Source organism: Nyctereutes procyonoides, unplaced genomic scaffold (assembly GCF_905146905.1).
Source record: "Nyctereutes procyonoides isolate TBG_1078 unplaced genomic scaffold, NYPRO_anot_genome, whole genome shotgun sequence".
NCBI classification, from domain to species: domain Eukaryota; kingdom Metazoa; phylum Chordata; class Mammalia; order Carnivora; family Canidae; genus Nyctereutes; species Nyctereutes procyonoides.
The window spans coordinates 6,697,356-6,720,008 of NW_026575031.1; the positions used below are offsets into that span (position 1 = coordinate 6,697,356).

Here is a 22,653-nt window from a genome sequence, read left to right on the forward strand (position 1 = left end):
AAAAAAAAAAAAAGAATCTGCTGAGGTCACTATGATTCCCAGACTTGAGGATAGATTGCATTGTGAAAATATAAGACCAAGGACAGGAAGAGAGTAGCATGGCTCTTATGGCTGTGTGCTATGTGAAGTTTTCACCGAGTACAGGAGAATTTAAGATTGATATGAGATCAGATATGATATAAATATATGTTAAGCGTCTATGGTAGTGTTATTTATTCTTATCTGGGCATTGCAAACTTAGTGGCCTAAACAACAGCTATCATTTAATTTGCTCACAGATACGCAATTTGGTCAAACATCAATGGGACAGGGATGCCTGGATGGCTCAATGGTTAAACGTCTGCCTTTGGCTTACAGCATGATGCTGGAGTCCCAGGATCCAATCCCACATTGAGCTCCCTGCATGGAGCCTGCTTCTCCTTCTGCCTATGTCTGTCTCTCCCTGTGTGTCTCTCATGAATAAATAAATAAGCCTTTAGGGGAAAAAAAGGATTAATGGGACACCTTGTCTGCGCCACATGACATCAGCTGGGGCAGCTCAAAAATCAAGTCCAGAGTCTGAAATCTGAAGGCTTGCTCTTTCACATATCTGGCAGTTAATGCTACTAGCTGTTTGAACTTCAGCTGGAACTGAGCTGGAATACCTATAGGTGGTCCCTCCATGTGGCCACTTGGCTTCCTCACTGCCTGGCAGCTATGTTCCCAAAGTGAGCACTCCAAGAGAATTCCAAGACAACAAGGTGTAGCTGGGTGGTGGGGTACAAAAGCACCTGGCTCCAGGGATCCCGAACAAACCAGGTTTGGCCACTTGGCCACAGACCAAATCCAAAGGCAGAGAAATGAATGGTGATGAAACAAAAATGGAATTTATTTCAGTGAGGTGAACATTATGTTTGTGCAGGTGGACAGTGGAGTTCAGGTCAATCGTTGTCTTAAAATCAATCACAGACAAGGTCATGCTGGCTCAGGGCAGATCCTATTGGATGCTCTGCTCTTAGGGTCTTTTGCCTGAGTTAAGAAATAAGCTAGAAAAGATAACTCATTTAGAAAGTTTGAAGTCAACACGAGGGTAGTTCCTCTTTCAAACGCAGAAATTGCCTAATTCTCAGAAGTCACAAAGCATCATTTCAACTATTTGTTGAAACAGTAAAAAAAAAAAAATTTATGGAAAAAGGACACAGACTATACTTAATGAGAAAAGTATCAGTTATATTGTAAGAAGAGCATGTGGGATGAGAGATGTTATAGTCATTTAAGAAAAATATAATATGCTATAAGGCCTATTTTGCTTTTGTCCAAAAGAAAAAAATCTTCAAGAGGTCCCATTTTAGATTGTTTTTTTTCTGGAATTGAACCTGAGGAGGCAAAACAAACAAAAAACAAATTAATTGGAGTCTGCTCCAATTACCATGTACAGGTGTTAAATGTGTTTATGAGCTGGTTAATATTAATAATCAGGTACACAGCCATAGCTGAAGGCAGGTGGTAGCCACATTTATGTGCTAGCTCATTTTTACCCCTACATTTGTAGAACTACAGTACAATCAGGTAATGATGATGCAGGCTGGCTGAGTCTGAGGACCCAGAGGGTGTACTGCAGGACCAGCCAGGTTTCCTGAAGGATGGAAATCAAACACGAGCGGAGAGGAAGTGAGAGCGGAGTTTGTTGAAGATTTATGTATATATATAGAGAAGATCAGATCGAATTTCTGGAGACTCAGAAAAGAAAGGAGAGAGACTCCTATCTTTGCTTGAGGTCTTTTTTTTTTTTTTTTTTTTAAATTAAGGATAATGTTCTGCTGTATGTATTCTCCCAGCCATGCAGGCACTGGGTAAAACAAAGACGAGTGCTCAAGTGTCTTCCATAAGTCACTTATGCCATGGAGCTAGGGGTCTTGGCATCAAGGTGTGGAGAGTCAGTGAACTTGAAAAACTTTGAAGATGACCTCACCCAGTCACCTTAGATGCTGTCTATTGTGCAGGAAGACTCCAAAGTAATCCTTAACTCCTTGACCTTTACAAGGAGGACATACAGTAAGGCATGTGTGAGGTGGGGTGCAGGTCCTAGCAAGAATAGAGGCAGCAAGGGGCACTTGGGTGGTGCAATCTGTTGGACGTCTGACTCTTGCTTTCAGCTCAGGCACAGTGTTATGTGAGGCTGATTAGAATTCTCCCTCTGTGTCTCTACCCTCCCCCTCATGGTCGGTCTCTCTCTCTCTCTCTAATAAATAAATCTTAAAAAAAAAAAAAAAGAGTAGAGATAGCCAAAAAAACAAATCCAATCTTTTATAGGGTCCTTCAATTTCCCTTTCTCAATGGGAAATGGAGTAGAAATTAAGCAACCTCTGGCTCTTAGAAAATGCTGTTACATGTAACATTCCTCTCCCGTCATGAATAATATAAGAAGGCATTCTCCCAATTTAAAAACACCTGTGTTCTTGGGGATCCCTGGGTGGCTCAGCGGTTTAGCGCCTCACTTTGGCCCAGGGTGTGATTTTGAAGTCCCAGGATCAAGTCCTGCATCAGGCTCCCTGCATGGAGTCTGCTTCTCCCTCTGACTGTGTCTCTGCTTCTCTCTCCCTCTCTCTGTGTATCTCATGGATAAATAAATAAAATCTTTAAAGGAAAAAAATTTAAAAATAAAAAATAATAAAAACACCTGTGTTCCCAAACTATTTAAATCATTTTTTTAGCACTCAGGGGCCATTTTCCTATTGAAATAATAAACATGATGATAGAGTTCTCAGGCAGAGTGGAAGACAAAGGAGTGAGAGGCTCTGGGGATTAAGGAACCCCAGCGAGGTCCTACTTAGTCTTTAGGTCTACCTCCTTCAGTCTCTACAGTGTTTATAAGAGCTACTCTTCTTAAGCCAGTAATTTACCCATTTAACAACTGTTAATACCTTTGTGCTGGGAAGGTAGGAATATAGTAGTGTGGAATAGAACAGATTCTCAAAGCTTTCTCCAATCACCTGGTCTTTTTTTTTTTTTTTTTTATGATAGTCAGAGAGAGAGAGAGAGAGAGAGAGAGAGGCAGAGACACAGGCAGAGGGAGAAGCAGGCTCCATGCACCGGGAGCCCGACGTGGGATTCGATCCCGGGTCTCCAGGACCGTGCCCTGGGCCAAAGGCAGGCGCCAAACCGCTGCGCCACCCAGGGATCCCCCAATCACCTGGTCTTAATCATATACCAACTAGGATTTGCTTAGGGATTTTGCTTATTGTAACCATGGGAAAATCGATATGATATTTAATTTAACATGTCAACTTGACTAAGCCACTTGGGTTGCTCAAATATTTGGCCAAATACCATTCGGGTTTTTCTACGAAGGTATTTTTGGATGAGATTAACATTTAAATCTGAAGACAGAGTAAAGAAGATTCCCTTTCTTGCCGTGGGCAGGTCTCATCCAATTAGTTAAATTCTAACTAAAACAAAAAGGTAATAGGTAATTTTTAAGAGCCTATTATCTTCTCTGTGTTTTTCTCTTATACTGCTGTGGTGTAGTGACAGACAAAATTTGCATATAGGTACTAATAGCAAGTCTTTCAATATTTATAGACTATAATAGGATTCATCTTATGTTCAAAAGGAGTCCCAGATTCCAACTTTCTTGGGCATTTATTAAAGAGCAGGAGGGGACTTGGGTAGGGAGAAGAAGAAATGGAATAGGATTTAGGATAATTGCAAAGCCGAAGGTAAGGGGAAGTAAAGAGGAAGCCTGTGGTGTTTATTTCTCCCTTCCTTCCCTTCTTCATTGAGGGCCTCCTCCTTCTTCCTGTCCCCTACACCACACCCTCACATGTGTCTGTGTGGCCTCTTGAGTATTTTGCGTTGGTAAGCCCAAGCAGCAGCATGTTGAGGAAAGATGGGTCCTTATGGTCCCTGGCTACCTATCTGAAACAAGTGGTTCTATTTCCAAATGGTTATATCTAGGCCTATATAAGACACCAATAATGCAGATTTATTATGTGTATTATTAGCCTTCAACAAAATCTTGTTCTCTTTTTCCAAATATACAGACTATTTTTCTCTGCTGCCCTTGCAAGTGGGCAGGGTCATGTGACTATTATGACTAACAATATGTGGGCAAAAGTGACAAATCATTTCTGGGCTGTGGCAGTGTAAATTTGTTTGCAATTCTCAAGTCTCTGCTGCCCTGTCAGTGCCATAGGGAAGGTGCCTTGGGTTGAACTGGAAGAGCTAAAACATGGGCTCCGAAGTAGACTGTTTCTGGGTCACCATAGAAGACTGGGTAGGAAGAGGGAATGGAGGGAAATCCTGGTGAGCCACCCAGACCTACAACAAATTTTGTATGAGCAAGAAATAAACCTTGATTGTACTAAACAACCAAGATTTTTGGAGCTGCTCATTATCACAGCATAAATGAGACTATCCTGCCAGATATAATTATGAAAACTGGGGCCTGTGTATTTAAGAAAGCACAGACTTGTGCTTGATTCGGCAGCACATACACTAAAATTGGACTGATACAGAAAAGATTAGCAGGGCCCCTGCACAAGGATGACACGCAAATTTGTGAAGCACCCCTTATTTAAAAAACAAAAACACAGACTTTATTTCTGGGGAATGGAAGGTATTGAGTCAAGATTTTTTTTGTAAGATTTTATTTATTTATTTGACAGAACAAAAGCAGGGGAAGCAGCAGGCAGAAGGAGAGGGAGAAGCAGACTCCCCGCTGAGCAAGGAGCCCTAGGATCATGACCCTGAGCTGAAGGCAGACACTTAACCTACTGAGCCACCCAGGCACCCCGAGTCAAGACTTTAAAAATCTTTATGTATATTGGTAGTGGCAATAAGAATATCCTAGATCCTAGTGAAATAAAATGGTGGCCGATAATAAAACCTCTGGGTATCTTTGAATTGAACCATTGGTTTTTTTCATCTCCAAAAATATACTGGCCTCTTATAAATTTATGTAATTTAAATGGCTTTTTTGGAGAGTACTTAAGCTTACTATAATCGATAACCTATTCTTATTCCCTAGAAACCAGAGTGTCTCTTTATGTTGGCAAACCTACCAACTCCCTGAAGATAAAAGATTCTAGTATAGCAGGGGCAAGAGGACAGCATTAATGTTGGAGTCAGTTGAACCTGGGTTTGAATGCTTGCTCCACAATTTCCCTTTGGGACAGTGGACAGTTACATGACCTCTCTAAGTTGTTTCCTCTTCTGCCAAACGGGGATAAAAATGCCTATTTGGGGGGCATCTGGCTGGCTCAGTTGATAGAACATGTGGCTCTTGATCTCTGTCATAAATTCAGGCCCAACATATTAGGTGTAGAGATTAACTTTTTAAAAATGCCTATTTTGTAAGATTATTTTGAGGACAATAAATTATTTAAGTAATGAAAACCTCTAACAGTGGGGCACTTGGGTGGTTCCGTTGGCTAAGTGTCTGCCTTCCACTCCGGTCATAATCCCAGGGTTGGAGGATCCAGCCCTGTGCAGGGCTCGCTGCGCACCAGAGAGTCTGCTTCTCCCTCTCACTCTGCCCCTCCCTGCTCAAATAAATAAATAAAATCTTAAAAAAAAGAAAAAAGAAAAAAAGAGAGAAAACCTCTAACAGTATCTGGCACAATGTAGGAAATAGATGAAAGGTAACTATATAAGATCCATTTCTGTTTACACTTAAAGAAAACAAATATCAAAGGGGGAAAAGCTTTACCTTTCAACAAAGAATTCTCTCTCTCTCCACACACACACACACACACACACATATATAAAGAATTTATTTATTTATTCATGAGAGACACAGAAAGAGGCAGAGACATAAACAGAGGGAGAAGCAGGCTCCATGCAGGGAGCCCAATGTGGGACTCAATCCTGGGACCAGGATCACACCCTGAGCCAAAGGCAGACACTCAACCACTAAGCCAGTCAGGTGTCCCTCTCTTTGTTTGTTTGTTAGTTTATTAATTATTTAAAGATTTTATTTATTTATTCATGATATACGCAGAGAGAGAGAGAGAGAGAGGCAGAGACACAGGCACAGGAAGGAGCAGGCTCCATGCAGGGAGCCCGACATGGGGACTTGAACCCAGGACTCCAGGATCATGCCCTGGGCAGAAGGTAGGCACTTAAACCGCTGAGCCACCCAGGCTGCCCTCTTTGTATATTTAAGTAAAATTCTGCCTAACAAGTGTATTTCAAAAAAATATAAGAACTGCTTAATTTGCAATTAGCAAAGGACAATGTGGCTTTTGGAAAATTTTACTTTAAGATTCAGAAGTCCAGAATTTAGAGGCACCTGGGTGGCTCAGTGATTGAATGTCAGCCTTCAGCTCAGGTCATGATCCTGGGGTCCTGGGATTGAGTTCCACATCAGGCTCCCCACAGAGAGCCTGCTTCTCCCTCTGCCTCTGTCTCTGCTTCTCTGTGTGTGTGTGTGTCTCTCATGAATAAATAAGTAAAATCTTTAATATTATCTTTTTTTAAATTTTTATTTATTTATGATAGTCACACACACACACAGAGAGAGAGAGAGAGAGAGAGAGAGAGAGAGAGGCAGAGACATAGGCAGAGGGAGAAGCAGGCTCCATGCACCGGGAGCCCGACGTGGGATTCGATCCTGGGCCTCCAGGATCGCGCCCTGGGCCAAAGGCAGGCGCTAAACCGCTGCGCCACCCAGGGATCCCTAAATAAATAAAATCTTAAAAAAAAAAAATAGAAGTCCAGAATTTAACTTTACATTATTGGGCTCAATATGTTTACTTTGTGGTTCTTGGTTTTTAGTATGCTAACTTACCATCAAAGCAATAATCTGTTTAAGAGATATTAACACAGTCTTCCCATGTATTCCAAATTATCTCAATATGTAGATTGGGAAATGGTTTCCTACTGATATGAATCTATGAATATATCACCTAATTCGGTTTCCCAATTAGTAAGTCTTTGCACCTATAAATTGTTATTAAATTCATCAAGAATATCTGGGAGGTGCAAGGTTTAATACTCCCTTCCCCCAGGTAGCCTCAATAGTCTCACACACAAGCACATAAACACAGTGGTCATAAAACAACCTTACTAGTTGTTTTTTTTTTTTTTTTTACGATTTATTTATTTATTTATTCATGATAGAGAGAGAGAGAGAGAGAGAGAGAGAGAGAGAGAGAGAGGCAGAGACACAGGAGGAGGGAGAAGCAGGCTCCATGCCGGGAGCCCGACACGGGACTCGATCCCGGGATTCCAGGATCATGCCCTGGGCCAAAGGCAGGGGCTAAACCGCTGAGCCACCCAGGGATCGCCCCCCCCCCTTTTTTTAAAGATTGTTATTTATTCATGAGAGACACAGAGAGAGAGAGAGAGAGAGAGAGAGAGACGAGGCAAAGGGAGAGGAAGAAGCAGGCTCCACACAGGGAGCCCGACATGGGACTCGATCCCGGGACTCCAGGATCATGCCCTGGGCCAAAGGCAGGCACCAAACTGCTGAGCCACCCAGGGATCTCCCTCAGGGATCCTCCTTACTAGTTTTTTTAACAGCAAATATGCCAAAATGAAAATACCCTTGAGTATTACCATCTTTTTTTTTTTTAAGATTTTATTTATTTATTCATGAGAGACAGAGAGAGATGCAGAGACATAGACAGAGGAAGAAGCAGGCTCCCAATGGGGAAGCCGATGTGGGACTTCATCCCAGGACTCCCGGATCAGGACCTGAGCCAAAGGCAGATGCTCAATCACTGAGCCACTTAGGTGTCCTGAGTATTACCCTCTTTAAAGGAATCACTTTGAGAAGTTGTTTAGCTATTGAAGAGTATTATGATTTCTCAACAGCTTTTTGCGATCCCAACAGCTTTTTGTGACTTCAGAAGCTGGTACATTCTTTCCTATATCCCTGATCATAATAAGGGAAAAGAAGCCTAGCTGAGGACAAAGCACAAGCTGACACCCCACAAATGACACCACTCCCCCCAGGAGATGAGTGTGACATTCCTCAGGCACTCTTGGCTGCCCTAAAAACCAAGGGAAAGGAAAAACAAATAGGGGATCCCTGGGTGGCGCAGCAGTTTGGCGCCTGCCTTTGGCCCAGGGCGCGATCCTGGAGACCCGGGATCGAGTCCCACATCAGGCTCCCGGTGCATGGAGCCTGCTTCTCCCTCTGCCTGTGTCTCTGCCTCTCTCTCTCTCTCTCTCTCTGTGACTATCATAAATAAATTTTAAAAAAAAATAGTTAGGGGCACCTGGGTAGCTCAGTGGTTGAGTGTCTGCCTTCTGCTCAGGTCCTGATCCTAGGGTCCTGGGATCAAGTCCCACATCAGGCTCCCCACAGGGAGCCTGCTTCTCCCTCTGCCTGTGTCTCTGCCTCTCTGTATATCTCTCATGAATAAATAAATAAAATCTTTAAAAAAAAACCAGTTAATTTATAGAGATTGTAGTCCTCTAGACATGAGTCTACCTCAGTTTACAAAATGCCTTAGTGATTTATAAGAAAAAAAGCATTCTTAACAATAACCTAACTTCCAGAAGGAAAATCCCATCTATCTTAATGTTAATGCTTACTAGAGGGGAAAAACAACTTTACAATGGCAAGGCCTCTAATATCTTGTAGGTCCTCCTTAGCACACAAAAATTCTTTTTAAAATCTCCCTTTTCCCTTACCCCCAACTTCCAAGTACATTAGCTATCCCTTACAATCCCAGTGCAGCAGTTTTTTCTGCCCATGGGTACTGTCCCCTTGCTTTAGTAAAACCACGATTTTGAACCAAAGATGTCTCAAGAATTCTTTCTTGGTTGTCAGCTCCAGACCTCACTCCACCTAACCTCACCTATATTCCAAAACTACATCAATAACAAATATGTCCTTTAAAAATAAATTTGATTTTTTTTGAAAGACTAAAAGTTACCTAGGACCAATTCTGGTGAATTAAATGATCAGGATAGTAAAATCTTCTTTGCTAAAAGATGAGATATGACAATAAGATACTATGACTCACAGTCTGACTTGGAATTAATGGCACAACTTTGGAACAAAAGCATATACTTATTCCAGAATTTTTTTATTTTATTTTTTATTTTATTTTTTTCCAGGATTTTTTTTTTAAAAACTTATTCCAGAATTTAAAGGACAAGATTAATTTGGGTATGTAAATGTGCAAATGCCCACAAATACCCACAATGTGTTGCAAAAGCCACTAAGTAATTTTAATTTCAGGGGCACCTGGGTGGCTCAGTTGGGTAAGTGACTTCAGCTCTGGTCATGATCTCAGGGTCCTGGGATTGAGCCCTGAGTTGGGCTCCCTGTTCAGTGGGGAGCCTGCTTGTCCCTTTCTCTCTGCCCCTCCCCATGCTCATTCTCTCTCCCTCTCTCAAGTAAATAAATAAAATCTTTCTTTTAAAAGGTAGTTTTGGGGATCCCTAGAGGGCTCAGCAGTTTAGCGCCGCCTTCAGCCAGAGAGTGATCCTGGAGTCTGGGGATTGAGTCCCACATCAGGCTCCCTGCATAGAGCCTGCTTCTCCCCTTTGCCTGTGTCTCTGCCTCTCTTTCTCTATTTCTCTCTCTTTCTCTCTCTGTCTCTCATGAATAAATAAATAAAGTCTATTTTTTAAAAAAGTAGTTTTTATGGGATGTCTTGGTGGCTCAGTCTGTTAAGCACCTGCCTTTGGCTCAGGTCATGATCCTGGGGTCCTGTGATCAGGTTGCTTCAGGCTCCCTGCTCAGTGGGGAATCTGCTTCTCCCTCTCCCCTGATTGTGCGCTCTCTCTCTGAAATAAATACTTTCTTGAACAGTAGGAGTTACATTATCTCTCCTGCTTCTGGCTGCCAGGCCACGAAGCAGCAAGAACAAATAAATGCCTTTACCTCCTAAATGGAGAGGAGAAAAAAGGCAGAGTAGAAAATGTATTCAAAGAAATAATGGCTGAAAAATTCCTGTATTTGGGAAAAATCTAGAGATTCAAAAAGCTTAGCGACTTCTAAATAAGATAAATCCAATGAAATCCACACCAAGACAAATCATAGTCAAACTTCGAGACATTAACGACCACCCCCCCACCCCATACACCACGCCCCCAGCCAAAAAAAAAAAAAAAGCCCAAAAGTAGCCAAAGAGGGGAAAATTTCAAAGAGAAATACCACGTTACCTATAGGGTAAAAACAATGTGAATGATGGCAGATTTCTCATTGTTCTCATTGAAACCATGTGGACCAGAAGGAAGTGGGAAGACAGAAAGAAAAGAACTATTGACCCAGAATTCCTCATCTGGTGAAAATAATCTTCAGGAATGAAGGGAAAGGGGATTGTGGTTTTCAAATACAGGGTACAACTGCCAATCTGGGAGTTTTTTCCTTTGGAAGTTGAGGGTAAAGAGTAGGATTAGGAGATGTACTTTGGGGAAGCAGGGAGTATATAGGAGAATTCCCCAACACTTGGGGAATTGATCTAAAGTTTTAGAGAGGGCTTGGAGAATAAGAAAAGCTTGGAGTATCTTGAAAAGTTCTTTGTAAACCCCCTAATACAATGATACTCTTATCAGGCTGGATGCTCCAAGGTCTCAGAGGTTATCTCCCAGGGGCCACTTAATGGCCAGTCTTTCCTTAGCAAAGTACAGGGTTTGTACATCCCAAGCCTGCTGGGCTGATCCTTTATTTGAAATAGAGGAATCAAATGCCATGTGTGGACTTTGGATCTTGATGTGAGAAAAGCCACTGTAGGTCTCTCCTTTTCACCATCATCCTAGTTGTGTGTGGTTGACTGTTCCGTGCCATGTCTCCCATGTCTCCTCACAAGACTTTCAGAATTGAGTGATTCCTGGCCAAGAAACAAAAGCAGAATCATCCCATTCCCCAGCGGATTCAGATGAAAACTGGTAATAAAATCAGGTACAACTCCAAGAGGAGGCACTGGAGAAGAAATGAGCTGGGTCTATGAGGCATCGCACATCATAAGATAGCAAACATAATTGGCACACGTATTTAAGCTTCATAGAGATCACATGTTCTTTTCCTAACACTATGGAATCACCCTTCCTACCTGGCCAATAGATGTCTTATTAAGGAAATTATTTTCTCTGTTACTATGCCTTCTATACCAGTGGGTTGGTTCAGTAATAAATGTGAGACCTTTCAGCTGAAAAAAAAAAAAAAAAGAAAAAAGCCACTGTAAAACAAAACAACTTTTGTCTTTTAACAGCTTATTATGGTATAATTGACATACAATAAATTGCATATACTCAAATTGTACTGTTTGACAAATTTTGATATATGCATACATCTATGAACCATCACCACAATCATTCCAATTTTAGTATGTGTGCTGCTAAAGCAAGCATATCATCACCACAATCAAAATAATGACCGTATTTGTCAGCCCCAAGAGTTTCTTTTTTTCCCTCTGGAATCCCTTCCCCTGACCTATCTATTCTCCTTATCCCCTGGCCTATCTGTTCTCCTTATCCCAGATGATCACTTATCTCCTATTACTAAGTTTGTATTCTTTATAATTTTATATAAATTTTATATAAAACATATATTAAGTTTGTATGCTTTAGAATTTTATATAATATGTATCTTTTGTCTGGCTTCTTTCAGCATAATCACTTTGAGATTCATCTATTTTATTACTCCAGGGCTTTATTGCTGGATAGTATCCATTGTATTGATATATCTCAATTTATTTTTACTTCAATTTTTTCATCACCTGTTGATAAGCATTTTGGATTGTTTCCAGTTTGGGGATTAAGGTGCCATGAACATATGTATATATGTGGTTTCATTATTCTGGATTAAATACCTAAGAGTGAAATAGCTATGTCATATGGAAGGTATATAGTTAACTTTTTTTTTTAATTTTTTTTTAAATTTATTTACGATAGTCATACAGAGAGAGAGAGAGAGAGGCAGAGACACAGGCAGAGGGAGAAGCAGGCTCCATGCACCAGGAGCCCGACGTGGGATTCGATCCCGGGTCTCCAGGATCGTGCCCTGGGCCAAAGGCAGGCGCCAAACCACTGCGCCACCCAGGGATCCCTATAGGTAACTTTTAAACTAAAACTAAATGATAGAATCTTAATGTAAAACCTAAAATTATAGAACTTCTTGAAGAAAACATAGGGGAATATCTTTGTGATTTTGGGTTAGGTGAAAATTTCTTGGATATAACAACAAAACATGATTCAGATTCATAGAAGGAAAAAAATGAGAAATTAAATTTCTTCAAAAGTAAGCAATACATGGGGGAAGAGGAGATTAAAAAAAAAGTAAGAACTGTGTTCTTTGCAAAACACTGTTATGGGAATGAAAAGGCATGCCACAGACTGGGAGACAATCTTTATAAATCATACATCTGATAAAGGATTTACTTCCATAATATATAAGGGATTCTCAAGACTCAGTGATAAGAAAACAGATAACTCAATTTTTTAAATAGGCAGAAGATTTGAATAGACCAAAAATATATGAGTGCCAAATAAGCACATGAAAAGATGCTCAGCATCATTAAACATTAGGAAAATGTAAATTAAGACCCAGTGAACTATTACTACACACCTATTACAGTGTTTAAAATATAAAGGACTGACAATACCGATTACTACAAGGATATACCTAGAACTGTCATAAACTGGTGGGAATATAAAATGGTACAAGCCCTTTGGGAAACAGTTTGTCAGCTTTTATCATGAAATTTTGACTTTGAAATATCTTCAAACTTACATAACAGTTTTAAGAATAATCCAAAGAACTTTCATATAATCCTTCAACTAAATTCCCCCATAGTCAACATTCTACATTTGACTTATCATAATCTCTCCTTCTATTTTCCAAATTATTTGGGAGCTAATTGCATATTCCTATTACCCCTTAAGACTGCAGTGGAAATTTCCTATTAACAAGGACATTTTTCTAAATGACCACAGTATAAACATTAAAGTCAAGAAATGAACACTAATACAATACTGTTATCTAATCCACAGACACCATCATCTCCTCAAATCTTGCTGATTGCTTTTTTTTTTTTTAAGATTTTATTTATTTGACACACAGAGAGAGAGCACAGCAGGCAAAGTGGCAGGCAAAGGGAGAGGGAGAAGCAGGCCTTCCACTGAGCAGGGACCCTGACGTGGGGCTGAATCCCAGGACCCTGAGATCATGACCCAAGCTGAAGGCAGATGCTTAACCGACTGAGCCACATGGGCCCCCGTGATTGTTTTGATTCCATCATTTATATGTCCATAACCCAATATAGATTTTTTTTTTAAACTGAAAGCAAACTTCTTTATTGTACACAGTACAGAATATAACGCAGCTTGGCAGGATGCATATGGCCCTGAGCAGGGGAAAGTATTTCAAATCAACTGGCAGGTTAAAGCCTTTCTGCACTGTAGACTTTCCACACTCTGGAAAAGAAGCAAAAATAAAACAAAACAAAACCCCAAAACCATCTGGGAGGTGCATGAGTCTAATGGGAATGCAACGGTGATGCGCCATCCTGTGTCTTGTACCAGCACAGGCCCTGTGGTTACAGCAGGGGAAGGGGGGAGCTCAGGCTACAGAGGGTTATTTTCAAACTTGCTAAGACAGCATAAATCCATCAAAAAAAGAAAACCCAAGCCAGGATAATAAAGAAAAAAACAAATCCTATACAGCATTTACAACAAATAAATCTCTAGCCAGCTGGGGATAAAATATGAATCTATATATAGACTATGTTTAGGATAGAGAGCTATAAATATGGTCGGGAAAGAGTCCTTTGATTAGAGCACAATGCTAATTAAGGCCCAAGCTAGAGGTTCAATACCTTGGCGGGCTAATTAGCTTCCAATAGAGGAAAACCTCATGTTTTCATAGCTATAAAATGTACCCCTCAGCCCTCTGAACCTCTTCACAGATGTGCCACTGCTGGTCAAAGTGGGGGCTGGTGAAGACTGTAACGCACCCCCCTTGAGAGGCAAACAATTCAAAGCAGGTTTCTTCCCCTCACCGAGTCAGCATTGTCTTGTGCACATGAAGACCAGCAGTCAGGGTTAACTTGCCAAGTGCTGCGGGAAGCACGGAATCCTATCAGCGAAGCAATCCTATCAGCAGAGTGGGCAGCAAGGCATCACCACTTCTAAGGACTTCTCCATTTTGAGGCCAACTTTCACACAGTTTTAGCTAGGTGGTTTAAAACTTTTCTGATATAATACAGTAATCATAGTAAACTTTTTTTTTTTTTAAGGTGGTAGGAAACTCAAATGCTAGCACTGTTTTACCTGTCAGGGTCACATGTACATCTCAAACCCTATTGAATCATATGCGGGGTTGAAAGTCCAAGAATTGAAGAAAAAAAAAAAAAAAGGAAACGAAACAAATGGATGAAATGGAAATTGTCATTGGTCATGCCCGGGGAGAAATCCCCAGGGTTCCCGCCAGGTGGCCAGGTTTTAAATGGACATGACATGTATAATGTACATATGCTTTCCAGAGAGGGCATGTTAGAAAACACGAGGAACTATACACATAGAATCAAGTGGTGTGTCCGGGCTGCCCTGCACACCTCAAAAATGTATAACTCAGGTGCAAATGTTCCATCAGGCTGTCTGGTGCAGACAGCACAAAGCAGGCAATAGAATGGGCTTGTGCACGGCTAAGGGGGCGCTCCCAGCAAAGCCCCTTTCAAGCTGCAGCGTCATCAGTCGGCACTGCCCTGCTTAGGACGCAGTGCACAGTTACCAAAAGGTTTGTGTGTTGGCTTTTTTTTTGTTGTTTTTTGCTTTAAATACCAAAACTACAAAAATCAGTTTATAAACTGGTTTTCCAAAACAACCACCAAAACAAAACAATCCCCCGAATCAAAGCAAAACAAAATACTGTCAAAAGTATAAATCAAAAAAAAAAAAAAAGTATAAATCACCCTTCTAAAATGAAAGCCGTCCACACACACAGCTGTGTGACTGGGAAGAGAAAGGGGGCTTGTTCTACTTGGTGACCACATGGCTCGAAGGTTCCCAAGAGTCGCAACGGTTTAGTATTTGAGAACCCTGGAGTGGGGAACAGCTGTTCTGACTTTCCCCCCTTCTTTCTAGACCGAGGGGAAACATTGCAGCTCGAGCTAGAAGAGCTCTCCCAATTTGAAGATAGACTTTTTAACCCTTCACGGTCTGAGCCTTCCCAGCTTCTTAGCCTACTATTCTATGGGTCTGTCATTTCTGTTTCAATAAATTATGCAAATCAGAGCCCTTCTATGTAAAGGCAATTAGTAGCCCACGATCAATGCAGATTGTCACACACTCTGTCCTGGTTTGTGGGCACTACCCTGAACAAGGTATTGCTTTGCATATATATTGTCCATGGGAAGGAGGCTCCACGGCAATCTCTCTCCAGAAACCTTGTCAGGATCAGAACTGAGGCACCAGCCTTTTAGTGGTTTCTCTGCCCTTTCCCTGTTCCCACTCCCCAGCCAAGGTATCTGTCTTTGAGGATGCCAATCCAGAGACGGCTTGGGTTCTCCAGATAATACTCAAAGGGCAAGCTTTAGGAACAGCCAAAAACACAAACAAAACCACTGCCCTCGTTTGCCTGAATGGGAACTGCTAGCTCTAGGGTCTGGCCACTCAGCCACTCGGAAACTTAATAAGCAAAGCCCTTGGCGTAGGCGAGGCTGCCGCAGCGGTCCAGGTCCAGGAGGTAGGCCAGGTTGGGTGGGGCAGGGTATCCTCCTCGGTGAGGTGACACTCAGACTCTGCTTTCAGGAACGGACGCTGGTTGTCAGGGAAGGCCATGGAGAAGAGGGCATCCGGGTCACACACAAACTTACAGACTATCACTCCCCAGCCACCTTCTGCATGATGCCCTTTTCATAGTAATAGCGTAGAGAACGGCTGAGCTTGTCATAGTTCATGGTTGGCCGGTTCTTTTGGATGCCCCAACGCCGAGCAACCTCCTCAGGTTCTATCAGCTTAAACTCCATGCCACGGCCCGTCCAGGCAATGAAGTGGGCATTGGCTGGGTCATCCAGCAGAGTAACCAGGAACTGCCACAGCTGAAGAGAACCTCGCCTCTGGTAAGGGGGCCCCTCTGGGTACATGGTGGGCTCTTGCTTGACTTTGCCTTCCAGTCTCTCAGGAACAACACAAGTATCAAAGTACAACCAGGGATCTTTTTCATATGAAAAACCTTCATGGCTGCTGGAGAAATACCCCCCTCTGATATAGGACAACTGGCAGTTGGGCACTTCTGAATCAACACAGTAATCCCGGGGCTCCTGCTTGATTCCCATTGGTGACTGGAACCCATGTGTTGGGGGGCCTGGCATGCCTGGGACTCCATGTTCATAGAGTGGATCATGGTATTCTTGTTTGAATCCCTGAGGGGGTGGGGGAGTTGCAGGGACAATGGATTCTGACATTTGCCGGTGGTAATTGGGGCGATTATCTCCAGGAACTCCTGACTGAGGAGGGAAGGGGTGGCAGGGTTCAGACAGTTGTCTCTGAAATCTCTGTTCTGAGGGATACTGGTTTTCAGGCATCATCTTTGGCATCTGCAGGGGCTGATGTGGTGGCCAGGGGACCGCAAAGGTTTGCTGCTGTGGTCCAGGTTCTGGAAGCAAGTGGGGGGAGGGCAGGGCCTGGTACTGGGCCAGCCGCAGGGGCGTGCGCGAGGGCGGGGGCAGACTTGGCTGGGGCAGGGGTTAATGGCTTGAACCCGGAGGGAGGCTTCCTATCATAGGCACAATAGCTGTAGAGGCACTTTTCTCCATAGTTAGCACCTAGAGCCTGCTCGTGGCTACAGGATGACAGGAGGGGCTGTGCAGCTCCCGTTTGATCTTGGTTGCAGGTGGGGCATGAAGCACCAAGTTATCAGACTGGAAATCTGGGACAAACTGTTCATCATCAGGAACTTGGGCTTCAGCTAGCCAAGCCTCTTGAAGTTGACTGAGATCCTGAAACAACTCTTCAGAATCATGGGCCAGATCTGTGTCCAAAACTTTCTCTTTCTGTCAATCACAGGCCGCCCTCGACATTTCTCTGATGGAGATTTCCCTGGGACCATAAAAGGAACTTGCTGATCATAAAACCCATCCATGGTGCTTCCAGCGCCTCGAATATCACTTTGAAAGGTTTCAGCATTGAGTAATTTCTGGGGGGAAAGGGGTCCTCCTGAGGCAGCCGCTCTCCTCCGGTTGCAGCGGCCCCAGGGCACAGGCGCGCTCACACAGGCGCACACCGGACCTGGGCGCCTGGGAGAATGGCTGGGCCGAACCCCCAATACAGATTCTAATTTAAGACAAATGTTGAATTTTGAATACAGATGGGTATTAAATGATATTGAACAATTGTTACATTTTTTAAGCTATTATATCTGTGAAAAGTTTTTGCCTATTAGAGATAGATACTTAAGTATTTACCGAAAAAAAATGATGTTTGAGATTCTTTGAGATTCTTTCCTAGGGAGGTAGGGTGGAGGGTGAGAAATGAAATAAAAGACTGGCAAGATATCTATAACTGTTGAAGTTGGATAATGAGTATAGGAGGATTTATTTATTTGTATTTATTTATTTGTTTATTTTTAAGTAGGCTCCATGCCCAATGTGGGGCTTCAACTCACCACCCTGAGATCCGGAGTCAGATACTCTACTGACTAAGCCACCCAGGGACTCTAAGTACTGAGGGTTTATTATAATATTTCTTCTACTTTGATATACGTTTCAAATTTTCTGTAGTTTTTAAATAAAGGGCAATGGAGGGACACCTGGGTAGCTCAACGATTAAGTGTCTGCCCTCCGCTCAGGGTGTGATGTCGTTCTGGTGGTAGAGTCCTGCATCAGGCTCCCTGCGAGGAGCCTGCTTCTCCCTCTGCCTATGTCTCTGCCTCTCTGTGTGTGTGTCTGTCTCTCATGAATAAATAAATAAATCTTTTTTTTTTTAAATAAATAAATCTTTAAAAAAAAAAACAAACCCTAGATCTAAAGCCAAATCAGCAACCCTCTCTGGTCCCCTCCCTCTTAGGGAGCTTTGTACTACTGTGCAATAGATGTTGTTTTGCTGCCCACCCACTCTTCATCTGGTCTACTCTTCATTCTTCCAAGTGGTGTGACCAAGGTGGGGCACTGAAGGAGAGGAAATCCTGTTACACTACCTTTCCATGAAGAGAATTATGTTCCATGTCCAGTTTACTTAGTGTGAATTTAGGAGGTCTTTGTTATAATTCTGCCTCAGAGCATACTTTTTTTTTTCTTTTTTAAAAAATTTTATCTATTTACTCATGAAAGACACAGAGAGAGGGGCAGGCTCCATGCAGAGAGCCCGACACAGGACTTGATCCTGCGACTCCAGGATCACACCCTGGGCCAAAGGCAGACGCTCAACCGCTGAGCCACCCAGGCGTCCCCAAGCATACTTTTCAAGTGACATTTCCTTCATCTATCTTTCCTACCCCTATACTGTGTGCTAAGTTATAATCACTTAAGTAACTTGCTGCCATCTATTCACTCAGTTCTGGCCCAAATAACACAAATATCTGGCCCAGATAATGTGATAACACAAGTGCACTTGTTTGATCCAAGGCCTCTTCAAACCATTTTCTTTTGCTTTCACTGGGATCCATTCTTTTTACAGTGATCTCTATCTAGGTGAACGGTGCTACTCTGCCCACATTGGCCCAAGCCAGTGAAGTGGAATTTGGGGTTCCTTTTCTCTCGACTTCCACATCACGTAGTCCATTTCTTCAATCTATCCACTTCACTCCATCCCATTACCACTAACTTGATTCAGACTACAATCATTTCTTCCCTGGATGACTTTAACAGCTCAAAAAACAGTCACTATCTTCATTCTTAATCCACTCAAAGCCATGTTTCCTATTGCAACCAGAGTAGTTACTAAATCACAAATATGGTATCACTCCAATCTTTAAAATCCTTCACCACATGCCCTGAGCCAAAGGCAGAGGCTTAACTGCTGAACCACCAAGGTGTCCCTAGATCAAGGGGTTTTTATGGGCTTGTAGGTGGGGGCTGTTCTAAGCTGATTAACCCTCCCTGCACCTATCACCCAATCAGGCTTTTGTCATCTACCTACCACGTGGGAAAGGTGGAGGGCTCCTTCCAGAGTGGTGTAAAATCCTTTTAAGGGTGGTTTCCTTTGAGGGCAGGGGCCCCTTGTCTCTGCTTGCCTTTCTTCCAACCATCCTTCATTAGTAGCTCATAAAGATGCCTGAAGAAAAGACATTTTTCAGTTGAAATTGCATGCTGATAATGGAGACTCTTAAAGGTGGGAGGTAGGGACAAACGGTAGTTCAATCCATCCTTAAGGGGATGAGTTTGGGGGCACAAAGCTGTGGGGACGGGGAGTAAAGGTCACAATCTTTTTTCCTAGTAGTCTTGTGGGAAGTTTCAAGGTTAGACCCTAAGCGACCTGAAAACGCATCAAAGTCTTCCCTTTGAGTTCCCTCTTACTACCTGTGCTGGGGTAAAGAAGTTCCAGGCATTTCGTGAAAACAGCTGGCGTAAATAATTTTGACTGATTTAATTTCCCACGTTCCAGCAGATTTCTTTGCTCTAGCTCTCCTGCAGTAAGTAGGCAAAGCCAGACAGCAGCCTCATTCCTTGCTTCCTCCCTCCAGGCCCAGGTTGTCCCGCCGCAGGAGCCTAGTCAAGGCGGTCAGCTCCGCCCCCGGCCCCGCCCCCGGCGCGGAGCCCCGCCCACAGGCCGGTCTGGAGAGCGGAGTCCTGCCCCCGGAGCCCGCCCCCGGCGAGCACGCAGCCCCGCCCCCGGCCCCGCCCACGGCGCGGAGCCCCGCCCGCAGGCCGGTCTGGAGAGCGGAGTCCTGCCCCGGAGCCCGCCCCCCGCGCGCACGCAGCCCCGCCCCCGCCCCCGGCGCGGAGCCCCGCCCACGGGCCGGTCTGGAGAGCGGAGTCCTGCCCCCGGCGCGCACGCAGCCCCGCCCCCGGCCCCGCCCCCGGCGCGGAGCCCCGCCCACGGGCCGGACTGGAGAGTGAAGCCCTGCCCCCGAGCCCGCCGGGTGCCCACCACCGCCACAGCAAGGCCGCCCGGCCTGGGCCACCGCGTCGCCATGGCTGGGGGCCGTGGGGCCCCCGGGCGCGGCCGGGACGAGCCTCCGGAGAGCTACCCGCAGCGGCAGGAGCACGAGCTGCAGGCTCTGGAGGCCATCTACGGCGCCGACTTCCAGGACCTGCGGCCGGACGCGCGCAAATCGGTAGGAACGTGGCTGGTCCCCTGGGTGCTGGGTGGTGCGGCCCAGTCTTCCCTCTGCGCGCCTTCTCCGCGCCCAGGCCCGGCCCGGCGCGGCCCGGCCTTGCAGATGCCGAGCCAGCCGCACCTTTTGGGATTCCTCAGTCCTTTAGTCCCTCCGGATTCCACCCACGCTTACTTTCTGTCTTTGCACCCGCCCGGCAGGGTCTCCAGAGCTCCGACCTAGGCCGAATTTTCGCACGGCCTTTTCTCCAGGCGGGCTCCTCTGCCTTACCTAACACTTCTCATTTCCACTGACACCTCCTGAACGTCCCTGCCTCCTTGGAATCTTGCCCCTTCCACCCCACAGCCCCCGAAAGCCCTTGAGTTTGATGCAACAGCGCATCATAGACATCGATTTTGGCAACTTTGTTCCGGTATCGCTTTGGGGGCGCTTGCACAGATCTTACTGGTCCCCCTACACCCCCCCCCCAAGCCCTCTCCCCGATTTCAGTTCCTTTCGAGCCGCACCCTCCCTGGGGTTCAGAACTATAAACCGTGTAAACCCCGCGGTGCTCCCCGGGCGTCCTCACTGCTTTCAGGCATGGAGGAACTTTAAGGCACTTACAGGGTGTAGAATACATTCATTTTAGCCATGATGGAGGAGTGCTCTGAGTTTAGACCTTTTAAGTGACATTTGTTTTAAAATATTACTTTCCCTTATGTCTGGGAGTAAAGGCTCATAAGTTGCTGATACTGGTGGTTTCTCCCTCATCCTTACTAATTATCTCTGAATAATATCATTAAAAGGTAGTATCTTCCTTCATCTGCCTATCATTCCCACATTTAAAAATACCTGCCGGGATCCCTGGGTGGTGCAGCGGTTTGGCGCCTGCCTTTGGCCCAGGGCGCGATCCTGGAGACCCGGGATCGAGTCCCACGTCGGGCTCCCAGTGCATGGAGCCTGTCTATGTCCCTCTGCCTGTGTCTCTGCCTCTCTCTGTGTCTCTGATGAATAAATAAAATCTAAAAAAAAAAAAAAAAAAAACAAAAGAAACCATCTGCCTATATCCAGGATTTCCTTAACAGATAAGGATCTTCTGCAGCTGTCAGAGGTAAAAGTTCTCCCTCAAAGTACTTCTTCCTTCGTTAAATATTTATTGTTCTAGGCTTCAGCCCAGGGCAAAACAGAGCAAACCTCTTGCCCTCAGGGAGATTACTTTTCTAGAGCTTATTATACTACAATAATATGTCTTTCTGGTGATCTGAAAACTTCTATCTTTCTGAACAGTGAGAACCAGGAAGTAGGCCCATTAAGCAGCCAAAACAGGAGTCACAAAGTGTACCCATGGACTCAAGGCAGTCTGTAAAGACCTCCTTCAGAGCCACTTTTATTGACTGTATACGTGCTTAGCTCTTCTAAGGCCACAGAAAGGAAGAAGGAGCTGCCGTGGGTAGGAATATCACTAATCCCAGAATTTACAGTTGGTGACCTTTCTCAACAAAGATAGAAGATTAACAAAAGCAAACAAAAACTATAAAAAACGGGCAGAAGAATTCAAATAGCTGTCTGTGGCTCCCAGCACACGGGGAGTAGCCTCAACACCTTCATAGGCTTCACAGGCTGCTAACTGCTGGCCACGAAGAATGAATCGGATTGCGGTTGTTCAACAAGTACTTATTATCACCTGTGTGCCTGTCTTCAGGGAAAGGTTATGCAAGTCCACAGTCCTTTATTCAAAACCCTAGCAACCTGTTGGATTTCAAAATTCAGAAGTGTTCGTGTTCACGTCCATGTGTACATAGCCATACCTTACCTAATACCTCACTTGGTGTGGGGGTGATGGAGGCAGCATCCAGAATTAACCACAATGAAATATGAATGTTCAAATATTCACACTGACTGTAATAATAAAGGCTATGAATAGCCTCCTGTCCGGTCAGGCCAAATTTGCTGATAAATTCAGGCCAGAATTTATTGACCTGAATAAACTTCAGGCTACTTTGACTTCTTTTGGGGAATGTGTTAAAACGTAGGTTTCAGTTTGCTCGCCTGTATAATATCATTTATAAATATCTAAATGTTTTGGGTGTGAATTCTAATAAATTATTTTACATACTAAAAAAGTTTGGACACCCCTGAGTTAAAATTTAGTTTACTCTGGAGTTATACATGTATTATTAATTAGCTTGGCTTATTTTCTGTTTCTGCAAAGGGTCTGTTAATGTATAATTTGATACCTATTGCAAAGTTCCCTCCCAAAAGGGGCCCAGACTGCTTCTGTCTCTGGGCCCCATAGTGTATGAGAACCCTTGTTTTTCTACATCTTCACCAACATTGTAAATGGCAGGCTTTTTCATCTTTGCCAGTAGATGGATGTAACACTTGTTCCCTAGGGTGCCTGGGTGGCTCAGTGTTTGAGCATTTGCCTTTGGCTCAGGTCATGATCCTGGGGTCCTGGGATGAGTCCTGCATCAGGCTCCTTGCAGCAACCCTGCTTCTCCCTTTGCCTATGTCTCTGC

The 22,653-nt window shown here is 44.0% G+C and overlaps 1 protein-coding gene, 1 long non-coding RNA gene, 1 other non-coding gene and 1 pseudogene across 9 annotated transcripts in view; 2 read left to right on the plus strand and 2 right to left on the minus strand.

Annotated features, from left to right (window-relative positions):
• Positions 1-886: 886 nt before the first annotated feature.
• LOC129504083 (uncharacterized) lies at positions 887-21,120 on the minus strand. Its single transcript, XR_008663306.1, has 3 exons — positions 20,987-21,120; positions 19,018-19,152; positions 887-1,355 (listed from the first exon to the last, which is right to left on the minus strand). It is a non-coding gene; the product is annotated as an uncharacterized LOC129504083 (long non-coding RNA).
• Positions 4,453-4,559, plus strand: LOC129504282 (U6 spliceosomal RNA). Its single transcript, XR_008663323.1, has one exon. It is a non-coding gene; the product is annotated as a U6 spliceosomal RNA (small nuclear RNA).
• On the minus strand, positions 15,569-17,110 carry LOC129504082 (ETS translocation variant 5-like; annotated as a pseudogene).
• The window catches only part of EIF2AK4 (eukaryotic translation initiation factor 2 alpha kinase 4), a 107,757-nt gene continuing 105,024 nt past the window's right edge, over positions 19,921-22,653 (plus strand). For 6 of the 7 annotated variants that reach the window (XM_055316584.1, XM_055316586.1, XM_055316587.1 and 3 more), the window contains exon 1: positions 19,921-20,155. In XM_055316584.1, coding sequence (XP_055172559.1) covers positions 20,012-20,155 — 144 coding nt within the window. In that variant the 5' untranslated portion in view covers positions 19,921-20,011. The remainder of the gene's footprint in view (positions 20,156-22,653) is intronic. The other variant, XM_055316591.1, reaches the window with a different exon arrangement.